General features: G+C 39.5%; 1 protein-coding gene and 1 non-coding gene across 3 annotated transcripts in view; both read right to left on the bottom strand.

Annotated features, from left to right (window-relative positions):
• Window positions 1-5024: 5024 nt before the first annotated feature.
• The window catches only part of BICD1 (BICD cargo adaptor 1), a 275638-nt gene continuing 264667 nt past the window's right edge, over window positions 5025-15995 (bottom strand). For both annotated transcript variants that reach the window (XM_050748564.1, XM_050748563.1), the window contains one exon: window positions 5025-11098. In XM_050748564.1, coding sequence (XP_050604521.1) covers window positions 11011-11098 — 88 coding nt within the window. In that variant the 3' untranslated portion in view covers window positions 5025-11010. The remainder of the gene's footprint in view (window positions 11099-15995) is intronic.
• Window positions 14779-14880, bottom strand: LOC126931833 (U6 spliceosomal RNA). Its single transcript, XR_007717947.1, has one exon. It is a non-coding gene; the product is annotated as a U6 spliceosomal RNA (small nuclear RNA).

Below are 15995 nucleotides of genomic sequence, written 5' to 3'. Positions count from 1 at the left end.
TGGCTTCCACCCTTTTATCATACCCTTTGCTCTTTTACAGATAATCATTTTTATTGGTGTCCACTGTTACTTTATCCAAAACAAGAAAAACTTAATATATATTTTTATATTCTCCCCTTTTTACATATAGGGTGGTTTACTACACATAAGCACCCATATATTCTAAATCAATGAATTTCAATGAGGTAAATAATTTCTTTTTTGATTTATTTGGAATAAAGGTTGTCATGAATTACTGATTAATCTTGGGCTAATAGCTCTTTTCAGTTAGGCAAACCTTCCTGTGACATTTGACTGACATTATTAATACTTCACAACTTCAAAGGACATCAAACTATAAAAGTAGCAGTAGGGTTCTTAAATTAGTTTTACTTTAATATACACTAATTAAAATGTCTACTGCTGCTTTTTTGAAGATTTAAAGATTTTTATAATCTTAGTATGACTTGATACACGTGTCAGGGTTTAGAAATTTTGAGTTGACATGTTATGGCTTCATTGGAATATGGAAGTATTGCAAGATTCAACTTTAGATCTCTTTGATATATTAGCATTAAATATTTTTCCCCAGGACAGAAACACATTAATATTTTTCCTTCCAAGCACAGAAACTTAGAAATCTATTTTGTTACAAACAAAGCCCAGTTTCCTATATATATATATGTGTGTGTGTATTTTTGAGATAGTGTCTTGCTCTGTCACCCAGGCTGGAGCACAGTGGTGCAATCTCGGCTCACTGCAACCTCTGCTTCCCGGGTTCAAGCTGTTCTCCTGCCTCAACCTCCTGAATAGCTGGGATTACAGGCGCGCACCACCAAGTCTGGCTAATTTTTGTATTTTTAGTAGAGACGGGGTTTCACCATTTTAGTCAGGCTGGTCTCAAACTCCTGACCTCGTGATCCACCTGCTTTGGCCTCCCAAAGTGCTGGGATTACAGGCGTGATCCACAGCGCCTGGTCAACAAAGCCCAGTTTCTGAATAGCTACATTCAGTGTTGAGATCCTGAATCATTATTTCAGCATATTCTGGGGCAAGGCTGACTTCATGGCCTGTGGATCCCTGCAGTCAAACAAGGCCCTGTGCTTAAAAGGACCCCATGCTTGACCTAATGCATTACTGTCACTGTCTTGAAATTCTATTTTTTGATCAAGGAGTCCTGCATTTTCATTTTGCACTGGGACTAGCAAATTATATAGACAAGCCCATCTTGGCATATGAGACATACGTCTATCCTACTTTTTACAGTCTTTCACCTGACTTTAGTAGTAACAGAAGCTAACTTACTGAATTATCTTTCTTTTATCCCCTACTGATATAGATAATAAGGAAAATGAGGGGCCGGGCGTGGTGGCTCACACCTGTATTCCGAGCACTTTGGGAGGTCAAGGAGGGTGGATCATCTGACGTCAGGAGTTCAGGACCAGGCTGGCCAACATGGTGAAACCCCATCTTTACTAAAAATACAAAAAATTAACCAGGCATGGTGGTAATCCCAGCTACTCCAGAGGCTGAGGTAGGAGAATCACTTGAACTTGGGAGGTGGAGGTTGCAGTGAGCTGAGATCGCCCCATTGTACTCCAGCCTGAGCTACAAAAGTGAAACTAAAAACTAACTAAATAAATAAATCTTAAAAAAAAAAAAAAAAAAAGGCTGGGCACAGTGGCTAACGCCTGTAATCCCCAGCACTTCAGGAGGCCGAGGCCGGCAGATCACGAGGTCAGGAGATCAACACCATCCTGGCTAACATGGTGAAACCCCATTTCTACTAAAAATACAAAAAAATTAGCCAGGTGTGGTGGTGGGCACCTGTAGTCCCAGCTACTGGGGAGGCTGAGGCAGGAGAATGGTGTGAACCCAGGAGGTGGAGCTTGCAGTGAACTGAGATCACGCCACTGCACTCCAGCCTAGGAAACAGTGCGAGACTCTGTCTCAAAAAAAAAAAAAGAAAACAAGATATTCTTACTTTAACGTTTCTTTACTATTTAACAAGAAGCCAATATAGTTATGATTTATCTTTACGTTGCTTCCTACATTCAAATTATATTATAAATTGTTTACTTTTGACACTGGCAATATTTTTCCCAGAGATTTATCTTCCTTGACAGTTATTTTGTGGATTAATTATTCTGACGGTCTTCTAAAGCATTTAAGTGTAGTTGATTCATAGATTGTTTAAAAAACTCAATTGGACATGGTGGCTCATACCTGTGTAATCCCAGCACTTTGAGAGGCCGTGGCAGGAGCATCGCTTGAGTCTAGGGCTTTGAAACCAGACTGGGCAACATAGGAAAACCTCATCTTTACAAAAAATAAAAAATTAGCCAGGCATGATGGTGTGTACCTGTGGTCCTAGCTACTTAGGAGGCTGCAGTGGGAGGATCACTTGAGAGGTCAGGGCTGCAGTGAACTGTGATCTCGCCAGTGCACTCCAGCCTGGGCAACACAGCAAGATCTTGTCACACACAAAAAAAAGAAGAACAACTCTTAGATTATTTCATCTTACATACTTAGCCTCCTGTTACAATGTTAGAGATCCAGTTTTTAGATTCACTAAGAAAGAATGATAGGAATAAGCATTCACTTAATTTAAAGGCCATTTCCCCTAATTAGTTGATATGTAGTGTCTGCTGTAATTATTTAAGTAGGTGACATTAGGTTCTGTAAACTCAATTCTGGATGTCTTATGAGAAAGCTAGATATCAAGAAAGCCAAGAAACTCACTTCTCAGGAACAACTACTCTAATTCAAAATTGACTGAGTTCCTACAATGTACTAGTCAGCATGTGTACAACCAAAAACTAGGAAAATCCTTTCCTGGCTGGGCGATGTGGCTCATGCCTGTAATTACAACACTTTCAGAGTCTCAGGTGAGAGAATTACTTGAGCCCAGGAGCTCAATACCAGCCTAGGCAACATAATGGGACCTCATCTGTTCAAAAAAAAAAAAAATTAAACAATTAGCCAGGCATGGTGGTACATGCCTGTGATCCCAGCTACTTAGGAGGCTGAGGTGGTAGAATCGTTTGAGCCCAGGAGGTAGAGGCTGCTGTGAGCCAAGATCATGCCACTGCACTCCTGCCTGGGTGGCAGAGTGAGGCCATGTTTCAAAAGGAAGAAAAAAAAGAAAATTCGGCCAGGTGTGGTGGCTCACGCCTGTAATTCCAGCACTTTGGGAGGCTGAGGCGAGCAGATCATGAGGTCAGGAGATCAAGACCATCCTGGCCAACATGATGATACCCCATCTCTACTAAAAATACAAAAATTAGCTGGGCACAGTAGTACGTGCCTGTAACCCCAGCTACTCAGGAGGCTGAGGCAGGAGAATAGCTTGAACCAGGGAGTCAGAGGTTGCAGTGAGCCGAGATCGTGCCACTGCGCTCCAGCCTGGGTGACAGAGCAAGACTCCCTCAAGTTCCCACCAATTCTGATCTCTTTCTCATCTCTTATGGGTTGCAGGAATCCTCCCAATGCCTTCACAATATAGGCTGCCCAAGTTGCCTGCAAAACACATAGATAAGAGGAGACTCTCTTGATGCATCCAGCTGTTTTTGCTTTTGAATGTGACAGACTATCAGCTTTATCATGTAAGAGAAAGTCAAGCATCAAATAGACTTATAGATCCAACCTCAGAGAAAAACAATAGTTCTTTTGGAAGAGAAAAAGGAGAGATTTGTAGAAAAGTTGACATTATTTCTAGTGCTATATTTATGTAGCAGGTGAGCAGACAACTTTAGCCAGGATGTTGGCTGCCCGTGTGGCATGAATTTGATTAGCTATAATGATTGCGTTAGATTTTTTTTTTTTTTTTTTTTGAGACGGAAAGTCTCGCTCTGTCGCCCAGGCTGGAGTGCAGTGGCCGGATCTCAGCTCGCCGCAAGCTCCGCCTCCCGGGTTCACGCCATTCTCCTGCCTCAGCCTCCCGAGTAGCTGGGACTACAGGCGCCCGCCACCTTGCCCAGCTAGTTTTTTTGTATTTTTTAGTAGAGACGGGGTTTCACCGCGTTAGCCAGGATGGTCTCGATCTCCTGACCTTGTGATCCGCCCGTCTCGGCCTCCCAAAGTGCTGGGATTACAGGCCTGAGCCACCGCGCCCGGCCTGCGTTAGATATTTTAACTCACTAGAATGCCATATTCTATCTGGCTCTCTCCCTCCTCCACCCTTTAAATAAAATCAATCAAAGTGGATGGTTCCCAAAGCAGCTGATTTACTACAATATGTATTTGTAGGAGGAGCTAGTCAATTAACCTCCCTCAAAGTTTTGGAACTCTGCTGTTCCAAAAAGAACAAAGAGGAAAGAGAACAAAGACAAATTGTCTCCCAAAATACTGCATACAAACTTCATTCTTCTTTCATCAAAATAATGTTTCCTGTTTTAGAACAAGCATTTTCTTCATGTTGCTACATTTCTAATCGAATTCAGCCAAGTATATCCTCCTGCCAAAATAGCTTTCTAGAAAAGATTACAAGTAGAAGAGGTGATAACTGGAGGGAATTAGCAGAGTTGATGCACATTACTTATCAGGATGTATAGAATTGTTGTTAAGGCCGGGCGCGGTGGCTCACGCCTGTAATCCCAGCACTTTGGGAGGCCGAGAGGGACGGATCACAAGGTCAAGAGATCGAGACCATCCTGGCTAACACGGTGAAACCCCGTCTCTACTAAAAAATACAAAAAATTAGTCGGGCATGGTAGCAGGCGCCTGTAGTCCCAGCTACTCGGGAGGCTGAGGCAGGAGAATGGTGTGAACCCGGGAGGCGGAGCTTGCAGTGAGCCGAGCTCTCCCCACTGCACTCCAGCCTGGGTGACAGAGCAAAGACTCCATCTCAAAAAAAAAAAAAAAAAAAAAAAAAAAAAAAAAGAATTGTTGTTAAAGCAAGGAATTTAATTTTTAGTTCAAATAAGTCCTCACTTTGAATAAACATGTAAATCATATCTGAATTCATATACTCTTATCCTTTTTGTAAGTATACATCAAAACGACATACAGAAAAACTGCTCAAATTGATAAAAAGGCAGCATTAATGAAATGAACAAAAAATAACCAGTTTATTTACTGGAAAAAGTTATGCATTACACCATATGCAGTTGGTAACATAAACCAAGATATAAGAATTGACATATTGGCTTCTGGTTATTTTCTTAGCACTGGAGTGCCTTTTCCAACCATTGAGTGCATGATCAGATTACACAAATACAAGCACATATCATGTGGATTCTCCCATGAGACATTATTCACTTAGGATTGTCTACAATAAAAAAAGTTAAAGTACAAGCAATAATAAATTCATAAGAATTTTTTGAATTTAAAACAAATGCATGTGTCTTTGAGAACATTTTTTTGCAATTCATATTTTTAAAAATAACAACAAAAAAGTTTCTTAGATCAGTCTTTTAGGTCACGTTTTCATATGGTATTTATCAGTAGGTGGAAACACTTCACATCATTTAACCCCAAAAGGCATAATAAAAAAACTGCAATTAAATGTAGGAACAGTTGAATCATTACAACAATAATACAGTGTACAAATCAAGGTTGGCCACACAATACACATGTTAATACTGGAAAGAAATACAGCATCAGAATCATGGATGGTTCATCACGTAAGCATAATCATGCAAATAAAAACAGAGTAGATTATAAAAATATCATGAGATTTTCAAATAATAATTGTTTGACTCTCATAGTCAAACCATGGAGCTTAAACATTTCATGGGAATAATGTTAAAATGATGTATTTCCTCTAAGATTGGCTGCATAAATCATACCTATGAACCATATCTCCATTATCTATCACTGAATAATTATTTTTAAATAAAATGATATTTCCCCTTTATAGTTCTCTCATCTTTGTTTTAAAATGATTTTTTAAAAAGAAAAACATATTTACACTAAGAAGCACCAGATTTACTTCTCGGTGTTTTCATTAGAGAAAATGATCGAATAATAATTCTGAAAGAAAAAAAGTAAAAAATATGTTCTCAATGAGTGTTCTACAGCAATTAAATTCCAATCACAGGAATAATCTGGCTCAGCAGTTTATCCAGGCTTCAGTTTAAATAGGGCAAATTTTAAATAACTCAAGAAGGGATAAAAATACACCAAGGATTAGAGCCATGCATTTCAATATGGAAAGGAGACTAGATATAGATAACAATCTCCTTACACTCCTAATGGACAGAAGATCACAGAGAAATGAGACTTCTATAGTGTTCATCTTATGAATATGGGAAAGCTTACATGATGTGAAATAATTCATGCAAACATTTTACATTGCATATTTCTATGCACTCTCGCCCTTACACTAAAGGCAGTTAATTGCTCTTCTTCTTCTTAAGTAGAATATTCTGGAAAATTCTCAGTTGGGGAACATACTAAATATCTCTTTCAATTACACTTTGAATAATACGGACGAAAGACATGTCTAGATGAAATCTTTCAGGTATTAACATAATAGGATCAGGTTACAAATGCAATACGTTAGGGACTCTGGCAGTTAAGTTGGCATATAAATAAAGATGAACTTAATTTTAGACACAACTCATCCGAGGGCATTATTACAGACAATGGAAAAGGTCACTCGGGAGCTAGATTGATCTTGTAGTTCCATAGAAGTTGATTTTAAGATAAAAAAGTACTTGTCAGTATCAGCACTGATCATGCTATCTGTCATAACCTATCATAACTCCAGTTCAACAGCTTTTTGAAGAATTATGTTCCCTTTACTTGAAAACATATTCTTGTACATTTTTTGCAGCCTTAAATGTAAGGATTACTTAAAATCACTCTAGTTTATAAACAAACAAAAAAACTGGAGGGCAACCTTTATAAAATTGTGAACTTTATCCTATAAGTTTCTTTCAAATGTAGTCCTACTTCCTACCTACCATATCAATGTATTTGTGGCAGCCTGAGGTTGAACCCACCACAGCTCCTTACTGGAAATCCATCAGCTTCCCCCGATGTCACTGAGGGACAGATTGTAACTTTTGACTGATTATGACAATTATACATTAAAATTGACACTCATCCCAGAAGAAAAGGTATTTCATTTCTTCCTTTTCATGTTTTGTGATCTCCATTTGAGACATGTAGAGAACTTTAATTAATACAGAATATCAAGAAATTTCCATATTCTTAGGTTATTGGACCAATGTTTCATGCTTGTTTCAAACAGAAGGACTTCTCTGCACAAGGATATTTTCCAAAGCACGAAAAAGCAAATGTCGTAGACTGAAGATCCTTCTAAATAAAGACAAAATCTGAAATGCATTTGCCCCCACTGAGGGACTGCATACCTTCTATTTCTGAAGTATTCCTGAGGACATTGTTTTCTAGACTCCGACAATTGAAGTTTTTTAGTAAAAGTACTATATTCTGAACAATTTTAAAGATACCATAGAATATAGTTGGAAGAAAAAATAATACCAACAATCCTTCTTTTTTTCCAACCAATATCTTGGAAAAATTAAGATTGATTGCCATCCTATTTTCAAATACAAAATATTTTATGATTAACCAGTAAAACTTTAACGTATCTTAAAACTTAAAAGAATCACAGGATTATGAGCTCCCAGAACTGAAATGCATTCTCCTATCTTGCCACTTAATACTTACTAGACCACCAATGATATTCAATTTTTAAAAAACAACTATTCCTTATGATTTTCAATTTCCATGTTAATTTCCCAGTGTTAAAAATCTCTTTCCTAGAGTTACTATACATCCTTCACACTGAAGCCTTTTTCATTCTAGACTTAGTAACAATATCTTAGCTGATATCTATCATTTGTTAAATGTTCTTTTCTTGAAGACCACTATTGTACCTCCTCTTGGTTAGACTAAAGTATAATTTCTAAATAGGTCTTCTCTTATTTAACAGTTTTCCTTTTTCTCAAATTCTCCAAATTCCTTTTATTAGAATCCAGAATTGGATATATGAATGGGATCTAATGGATTATGTGTGGACGAGAAAGATCAAGCCAAGCTCCTTTATTTATGCCACTCAGCACTCAGGCCAAAGACAATTTATTGCTGCTTCTTATTTTTTGATTAAGGAAAATTCTCAGGAGAAAAGCATTTCTCCATACTATTCTTTTCAATATTGTAATTGTGCTTACTTTTTAAAAACTACCTGTTTACTTTGCCAACTACTTTTACTTAGTTAGCATTAATCTTTGCGCACTGTGTTTGCAATAATTAGCCAGTATTTTTTAGTGTATTTCTGCTGTTTATTTTTCCTCTCCAAGTATGTCTTCAATCAGTCTTTTAAGGTTCATTCTTTTCGGTTCTCACTAGTTCTTCCACTTTTCAATTTCCTTTTGAATTCCTGATGTTATCTTTACAGATACTGATTTTTATCAACACTACACATATTGATTCATTTTAAATGCCTATAAATAAATAGAGATATGGCTCAGTTTAAACTATACTAAATGATGCCACAGTGTAAATACATGTTATTCTCTCTTACTTCTTAGGGACTATCACTTAATTTTGTGCTGAAAATGAGAAATGTATTTCCAAGTTTCTATAACTTCTTGGCAAAGATTCACTAAAATTATTATTTTCATAGAATTAGTATTTCAGAACAAGCCTTTCCCACTCTATGAAGATAAATAACTGAAATGAAACTAGTTTATAATAGACGTAATAATACACTTTGTATTGGAAGAAATACATGTTTTGTGTGTGACCCGGCTTTTCATGGAGTCCTAGATCCAGAGTTAGGGATAAAGAATGCAAATACAACATCGCCGACCGGCAGTACTGCCCCATCCTCACACACAGACAGTACTTCCTGCTGAACTCCCAGTCCCCCAAACAAAACCGATGCAGTGATATAGGAACATGTTCTGAGGTACGTTTTAAAAAGGCATATATTTCCCTCAGGCACAAACAGTTTTTATTAAAAGTCAGCTTAGCAGCTATGCCACTTGTCAGGTCCAAATACATGGTGCTTGACAAAGGGGGAAAAATAAAAAAACAAAAAGTGAGGGCAGGGGTAAGCTTTCTTTCATTGAACTCTGATAAAATCCACAGTCACACCAATACTGGTACCAGACAGACACACCACCAATGAAATGAAGACAATGTTTAGGAACAGCAAGGCCATGCAGGTAGAAAAGAGTGGAAGGTTAGGCTGCTATGGTTAGGACCTTCGTGTCGAATTGTTTTGTTTCTGTTTCTGTACTTTAACCTGAATCCCTATTTTGGTGAAGAATTCAACTCTTTACTCCACGTTGCATAATAAATGACACTGTGGAAAATAGCACTCATATAAAGAACACAAAACGTCCTGGTTGCTTTGGTAATAGCGACCACTACTTAATAGGTGTATGACTGACAAAAGCTCCTGCAATGTGCTTTATGACTTACCATTTGGTCTCTGATGGACCACTCCATTTCTGTGCCACCCATGTCCGCTCAGTAAGCTGAGTGGCTCCTGGATCTCCTTTTTCAGTGCCCTACACTGGTAACTGTCCTTTGTGTTAACAGTGAGGGTCATTTTTGTTTGAAGAGAAGTTACAGATGTCTTTACATGAAAAGGTAAACCCTTATGGTTTTAAATAAGTTAAGGCTACCTGACAAAGACAAGGAATCAGGGCTAGGAGCAGTTGTGTGGGCAGCACTTGATGGTTAAGGAGCCCAAGAGTGTTAGACCTTTCAGCTCAGTTAGCTGTTTTCCTTGTTTGTCAGATTATGTGCAAAATAAATTTTGCTATGAAAATCCACTGCCTTAAATCAAGTCATAAAAGTTACCCAGCAGAATCTGTAAATTAACCAGGAACATGTATTATCTCAAGATAATAGAATGTTTGTAGGCACCTGAGTGTTTGTCAAAAGTAGACAATGAGCTAAGGTTTATTATCTATTGTTTTTTGGCAAGGAAGATTCGTTATGAAAAAACCTAACAACAACAAAACATACAATTTTAATCAAACTTTGAACACTCTCTGGGTAAATTAATTAATTAAAGGCTATCTTACATCTATGTATGTATATATTTTCCTATTTGTACTTGATACCTTTTATCAGGAAAGACTCAGTAGGACCCTGATTTTGGGAGAAGTAAAAAAAATCCTGGTCGTTAAATAAACACACCATTTTTTCCCCTTCAAGTTATTGAGCCTTCTTTAACGTTATCACACACATACACACATACAAAGGAGCAGCACCAGTACATCTACTCAACTGCGATGAAAAAATAAAATTAAAGATGCCATCAAAACTTGAATAAGTCAATAAATCATAACTTAGTCTCTTTCTTAGATTTACTTAGTAATGTCCAGTGAAGAACTCTAGTTAAAAATACAAAAACAAAACCCAGCAGTTAATAAGCTACTGATTAGAAAATAAGTGCATAAACAATACCAGCGTAGCAGCAAAATACAGTTATTGTTAACATTCTGATGCACCTCATTTATCATTTTGTGCAAGAAAAATGACCACAGTCTGGCCAATTCCAGATTTCAAACTAAATTCAAACTCATACTTAATTGAGCAAATTATGCTTATTTGAAAATAAATGAAGTAAATTCACTTCAGAGAAATTATTTTTATAGACATAAATCATGTGGCAAACAAAGTACAAAATAAACATCAATGACAAAAATATTGGAATCAACTTCCCTAGCTGAATTTGGAGTGTGAGGAAAGATATTACAATATATGTATTTTACATGTCTTAGGTCTCTCTTATGCTATCGAGGTAAAGCCAGCCATCTGAGACATGTTTCCTGTTTCTCTTTTCTTTTTTTTAAACTTAAATGAACTGTAGCCATTTGATGGCAGAAGTTTATCTGTGACTCAGAGAAACCACAAATGTTTTATCACATCAGGGTCTGTGCTTCGTGTTCTTCTCAATTTTCTCTCGTCTTCCAAAATGACGGACATTAATCCAATTGTACATCTAACAACTGAGAAGAAAACACCCGCTGGATCTTGGGCAGTATCCTGTGTGTGGCTACAAAACTTCCACCCCAGATGTTCGTCCACAGGAGATGAAGACTAGGGGTGAGGAGGCTTGGAGAGACAGTGGAGAGGGGCGCACTGGGAGCTGGAATGTGGCTGCTCCTCGGGGAGAGCTGTGTCAGGACTGGAAAGGAGAAACAAGCACGTCAGCAAGAAACACATTTCAAAGGGCCAGGCACAGTAGTAGGGGTTAGACAAGTTATTTTTGCATACATTTAAGAACATGAACAGAAATCTTGCACAGTAAATGGTTTCCATCTAAAGCATGCCAAGATAATGGTGGCTTTTCAAAACAAGGCATAAAAAAGAAAAATGAAATGTATTAAGGAAATGATATATGAAAGGCACTCTTTTTTTTTCTTTCTTTTCTTGCCCCCAGCATTTTACAGAAGTTCTTTTCAATTTTTGCACAGTGTTGTTCTCCTAGGTCTCTGCGTTAGCTGTAAGATTTCATGAGATCAGTTCTTTTCAAACTTTAATATGCATTCAAATTACCTGGGGATCTCAGTATAAAGGGCAGATTTGGATTCATTAGGTGTGGGGTGGGACCTGAGATTCTGCATTTTTAATGAGCTCCCACTGATGCTGGTGGTACTGGTAGGTTGACAAGGCTTTGGAGTTTAGAGGATTCTATAGTTATCTGGTAGATCCAGATTCACTAGGATAAAGAATTTGCCTGTGGAAGTCCAATTTGCTCTAAGGATTCCTGCTTGGGCTTGGAGGTATAAAAAATACAGAAGAGTTTTATATTTCACCTTTTTTTTTTTTTTTTTTTTTTTAAGATGAGTCTCGCTCTTTTACCCAGGCAGATCACTGCAGCCTCCACCTCCCGGGTTCAAGCAATTCTCCTGCCTCAGCCTCCCAAGCAGCTGGGATTTCAGGCACGCACCACCATGCCCGGCCAATTTTTGTATTTTTAGTAGCGACGGGGTTTTGCCATATTGGCCAGACTGGTCTCAAACTCCTGACCTCAGGTGATCCACCTGCCTCGGCCTCCCAAAGTGTTGGGATTATAGGCATGAGCCACTGAGCCCAGCCTAACATTTCACATTTGTTAAGTATATAGTAGCTTTCCAAATGACCGCCTATGATAGCCTCTAGTTTGCATGAACCCGTGCTCAGGCCTATCAGTGTCTGGATGAATAATCTTGAAGAATAAAGAAGCAAAATCATTTGAGTTTCCTAGTATAAAATGACAAAACACATTTGGGTTTGGGCCTTTTAAAATGTGATTAGTGACCAGGCACAGTGGCTCACACCTGTAATCCCAGCACTTTGGGAGGCCGGGGCGGGCGGATCATGAGGTCAAGAGATCGAGACCATCCTGACCAACATGGTGAAACCCTGTCTCTACTAAAAATACAAAAAAAAAAAATTAGCTGGTCATGGTGGTGTGTGCCTGCAGTCCCAGCTACTTGGGAGGCTGAGGCAGGAGAACGGCTTGAATCTGGGAGGCAGAGATTGCAGTGAACCAAGATGGTGTCACTGCACTCCAACAGCCTCGCGACAGGGCGAGACTCCCTCTCAAACAAACAAACAAACAAACAAACAAAAAAATGAGACTAGCAGTGGGGGAATCACAACATGGGATTTTTTTTTTTTTAATTAGAAAAGATGAGTATTTTTCTAAAACTCTTATTTTCCCTTAAACTATGAAAGTCAGTACTATATAATTCGTTTCTGCCAGAAGTGATGTTTGAGAGAATGATTCAAAGCTCATTATTACTTTTTTTTTTTTTTTTTTTTTTTTTTTGAGACGGAGTCTTGCTCTGTCACCCAGGCTGGAGTGCAGTGGCCAGATCTCAGCTCACTGCAAGCTCCGCCTCCCAGGTTCACGCCATTCTCCGGCCTCAGCCTCCCAAGTAGCTGGGACTACAGGCGCCCGCCACCTCGCCCGGCTAGTTTTTTTGTATTTAATAGAGACGGGGTTTCACCGTGTTTGCCAGGATGGTCTCGATCTCCTGACCTCGTGATCCGCCCGTCTCGGCCTCCCAAAGTGCTGGGATTACAGACTTGAGCCACCGCGCCCGGCCCTCATTATTACTATTTAAGCATAGCTTTTTAAAGCTAATATTGTTGGAGTCATTAAAATTAGTATTAAACAAATAATTTTTATCTTTGGTATTGAAATTATCCTTTATATCTCTTACATTTTAATACAAAATCGCAATTATGTAAAATATCTGATTGGCTTGAGGTTATTCTTACTTCCCAAACTTTTTAAAGTGCTGTAAATTTAGTTTAAAAGAAGATTTGCTGTTCTGTACTGGTTAAGACAAGCACTGATTGCCGGGCACGGTGGCTCACGCCTGTAATCCCAGCACTTTGGGAGGCCGAGATGGGCGGATCACGAGGTCAGGAGATCGAGTCCATTCTGGCTAACATGGTGACACCCCGTCTCTACTAAAAATACAATAAAAATTAGCCGGGCTTGGTGGTGGGCGCCTGTAGTCCCAGCTAGTCGAGAGGCTGAGGCAGGAGAATGGCGTGAACCCGGGAGGCAGAGGTTGGCAGTGAGCTGAGATCGCGCCATTGCACTCCAGCCTGCGTGACAGAGCGAGACTCCGTCTCAACAACAACAACAACAACAAAAACAACAACAACAAAGACAAGCACTGATAAAAAATTTTTTTCCTACCTATTTTTAAAATGTGGTAAGTAAACATGGGAGAACTGGAGCTTCAACAAAAAGCCTAAGAAAATAGTGCATAGTTTCATTTGTAAAATTTTTTGATAAAGTCTCACTCTGTCCCCCAGGCAGGAGTGTAGTGGCACGATCTCGGCTCACTGCAACCTTCCCGTCCTGGGTTCAAGCAATTCTTCTGCTTTAGCCTCCCGAGTAGCTGGGATTACAGGCGCCCACCACCGCGTCTGGCTAATTTTTTAAATGTTTTTAGTAGAGACGAGGTTTCACCATGTTGGCCAGGCTGGTCTCGAACTCCTGACTTAAAGTGATCTGCCCACCTTGGCCTCCCAAAGTGCTGGGATTACACACAAGCCACCGTGCCTGGCCTCATTTATAAATTGGAAAATAAGGCCGGGCGCGGTGCCTCACGCCTGTAATCCCAGCACTTTGGGAGGCCCAGGCGGGCGGATCACGAGGTCAGGAGATAGAGACCATCCTGGCTAACATGGTGAAACCCCGTCTCTACTGAGAATGGCGTCAACCCAGGAGGCGGAGCTTGCAGTGAGCCGAGATCGCGCCAATGCAATCCAGCCTGAGGGTGACAGAGTGAGACTCCATCTCAAAAAAAAAAAAAAAAATTAATTAATTAATTAATTAAGAAACTCTTAGGCCTGTCGCAGTGGCTCTCGCCTGTAATCCCAGCACTTTGGGAGGCCGGGGCAAGCGAATCACCTGAGGTTGGGAGTTCAAGACCAGCCTGACCAACATGGAGAAACCCTGTCTCCACTAAAAATACAAATAATAATAATAATAATAATAAGCCGGGCGTCGTGACACATGCCTGTAATCTCAGCTACTCTGGAGGCTGAGGCAGGAGAATCGCTTGAACCCGGGAGGTGGAGGTTGTGGTGAGCCGAGACCATGCCATTGCACTCCAGCCTGGTTAACAATAGCAAAACTCCGACTCAAAAACAGAAAAGAAAATCTTTAAAAAAGAAAACAGAAAATAATATATGGCAAGATTCATGCTTGACCCTCCAAACGGAGTTTGACGGCCTGGGAAACAGCAGGTTACAGGTCAGACTTTCCCACGGACCTAACAGTTTCTTTCTGTAAATATGCATGACTTAGAGCTAATTTCTTTTTTTTAAGTGTTTTATTTCTTCTTTTTACTTTATTTTAATATGGAACGCTTCACTAATTTGTGTCATCCTCGTGCAGGGGTCATGCTAATCTCTGTATCATTCCAATTTTACTATATGTGCTGTGGAAGTCAGCACCAGAACTAATTTCTTTTTAGGGAATTAAACATATTATGCAATGTGATTTATGGCAAGTAACGCAGAATGGTCACATTACACAAGAAAGATATGGGGTTGTTTTTTATCTTTTCTTTTCTTTTGAGCAGAATCTCACTTTGTCGCCCAGGATGGAATGCAGTGGCGCGATCTCAGCTCACTACAACCTCTGCCTCCTGGGTTCAAGCAATTCTAGTGCCTCAGCCTCCTGAGTAGCTGGGATTACAGGCCTGTGCCACCACACCTGGCTAATTTTTGTATTTTTAGTAGAGACGGAGTTTCACCATGTTGCCCAGGCTGGTCTTGAACTCGAACCTCAAGTGATCAGCCTGCCTCAACTTCCCGAAGTGCTAGGATTACAGGCATGAGCCACCATGTCCGCCCAAGAAAGATATGTTTTTGAAGACCTTGTGTAATCCAATACTCTTTTTTTTTTTGAGACAGTCTCAATCTGTCGCCCGGCCTGGAGTGCAGTGGTGCGATCTGGGCTCACTGCAACCTCCACCTCCCAGGTTCAAGTGATTCTCCTGCCTCAGCCTCCCGAGTAGCTGGGACTACAGGCACATGCCACCACACCTGGCTAATTTTTTGTATTTTTTGTATTTTTTTTTTTTTTTTTTTTTTTTTAGTAGAGACAGGGTTTCACTGTGTTAGCCAGGATAGTCTCGAACTCCTGACCTTGGGATCCGCCCGCCTTGGCCTCCCAAAGTGTTGGGATTACAGGCGTGAGCCACTGCGCCTGGCCTCGGTACTCTTTTTGATAAAGGAGGACAAATATTTCTGCTTGACCAGCTGAAGTGTGTAACAATAGCTTAAATATGGGTTACAACTCACTTTGCCTCACATCTTGACCTTACATCATTCGTGATGATTTAAACATTTTTTCACTCCTTTAGATAGATTTCTCATATAAAGTGAGTTATTATCTATAGTATTATATTTTTAATTTGCATAAAATGCTGCAATCCCATGGTGTATATTATGTGTAAATTAACCTGTAAAACACACGTTCTTGGCTTACAGGTTAAGATACTATTTCTTGGATATAAATATTTGATAAATTATAATCATTTAAGTCATAGAATGAATTCAGTTTC

This window comes from Macaca thibetana, chromosome 11 (genome assembly GCF_024542745.1).
Source record: "Macaca thibetana thibetana isolate TM-01 chromosome 11, ASM2454274v1, whole genome shotgun sequence".
NCBI classification, from domain to species: Eukaryota; Metazoa; Chordata; class Mammalia; order Primates; family Cercopithecidae; genus Macaca; species Macaca thibetana.
Note: the sequence above shows the minus strand (reverse complement) of the source record. Positions and strands in the feature narration are given on the sequence as shown.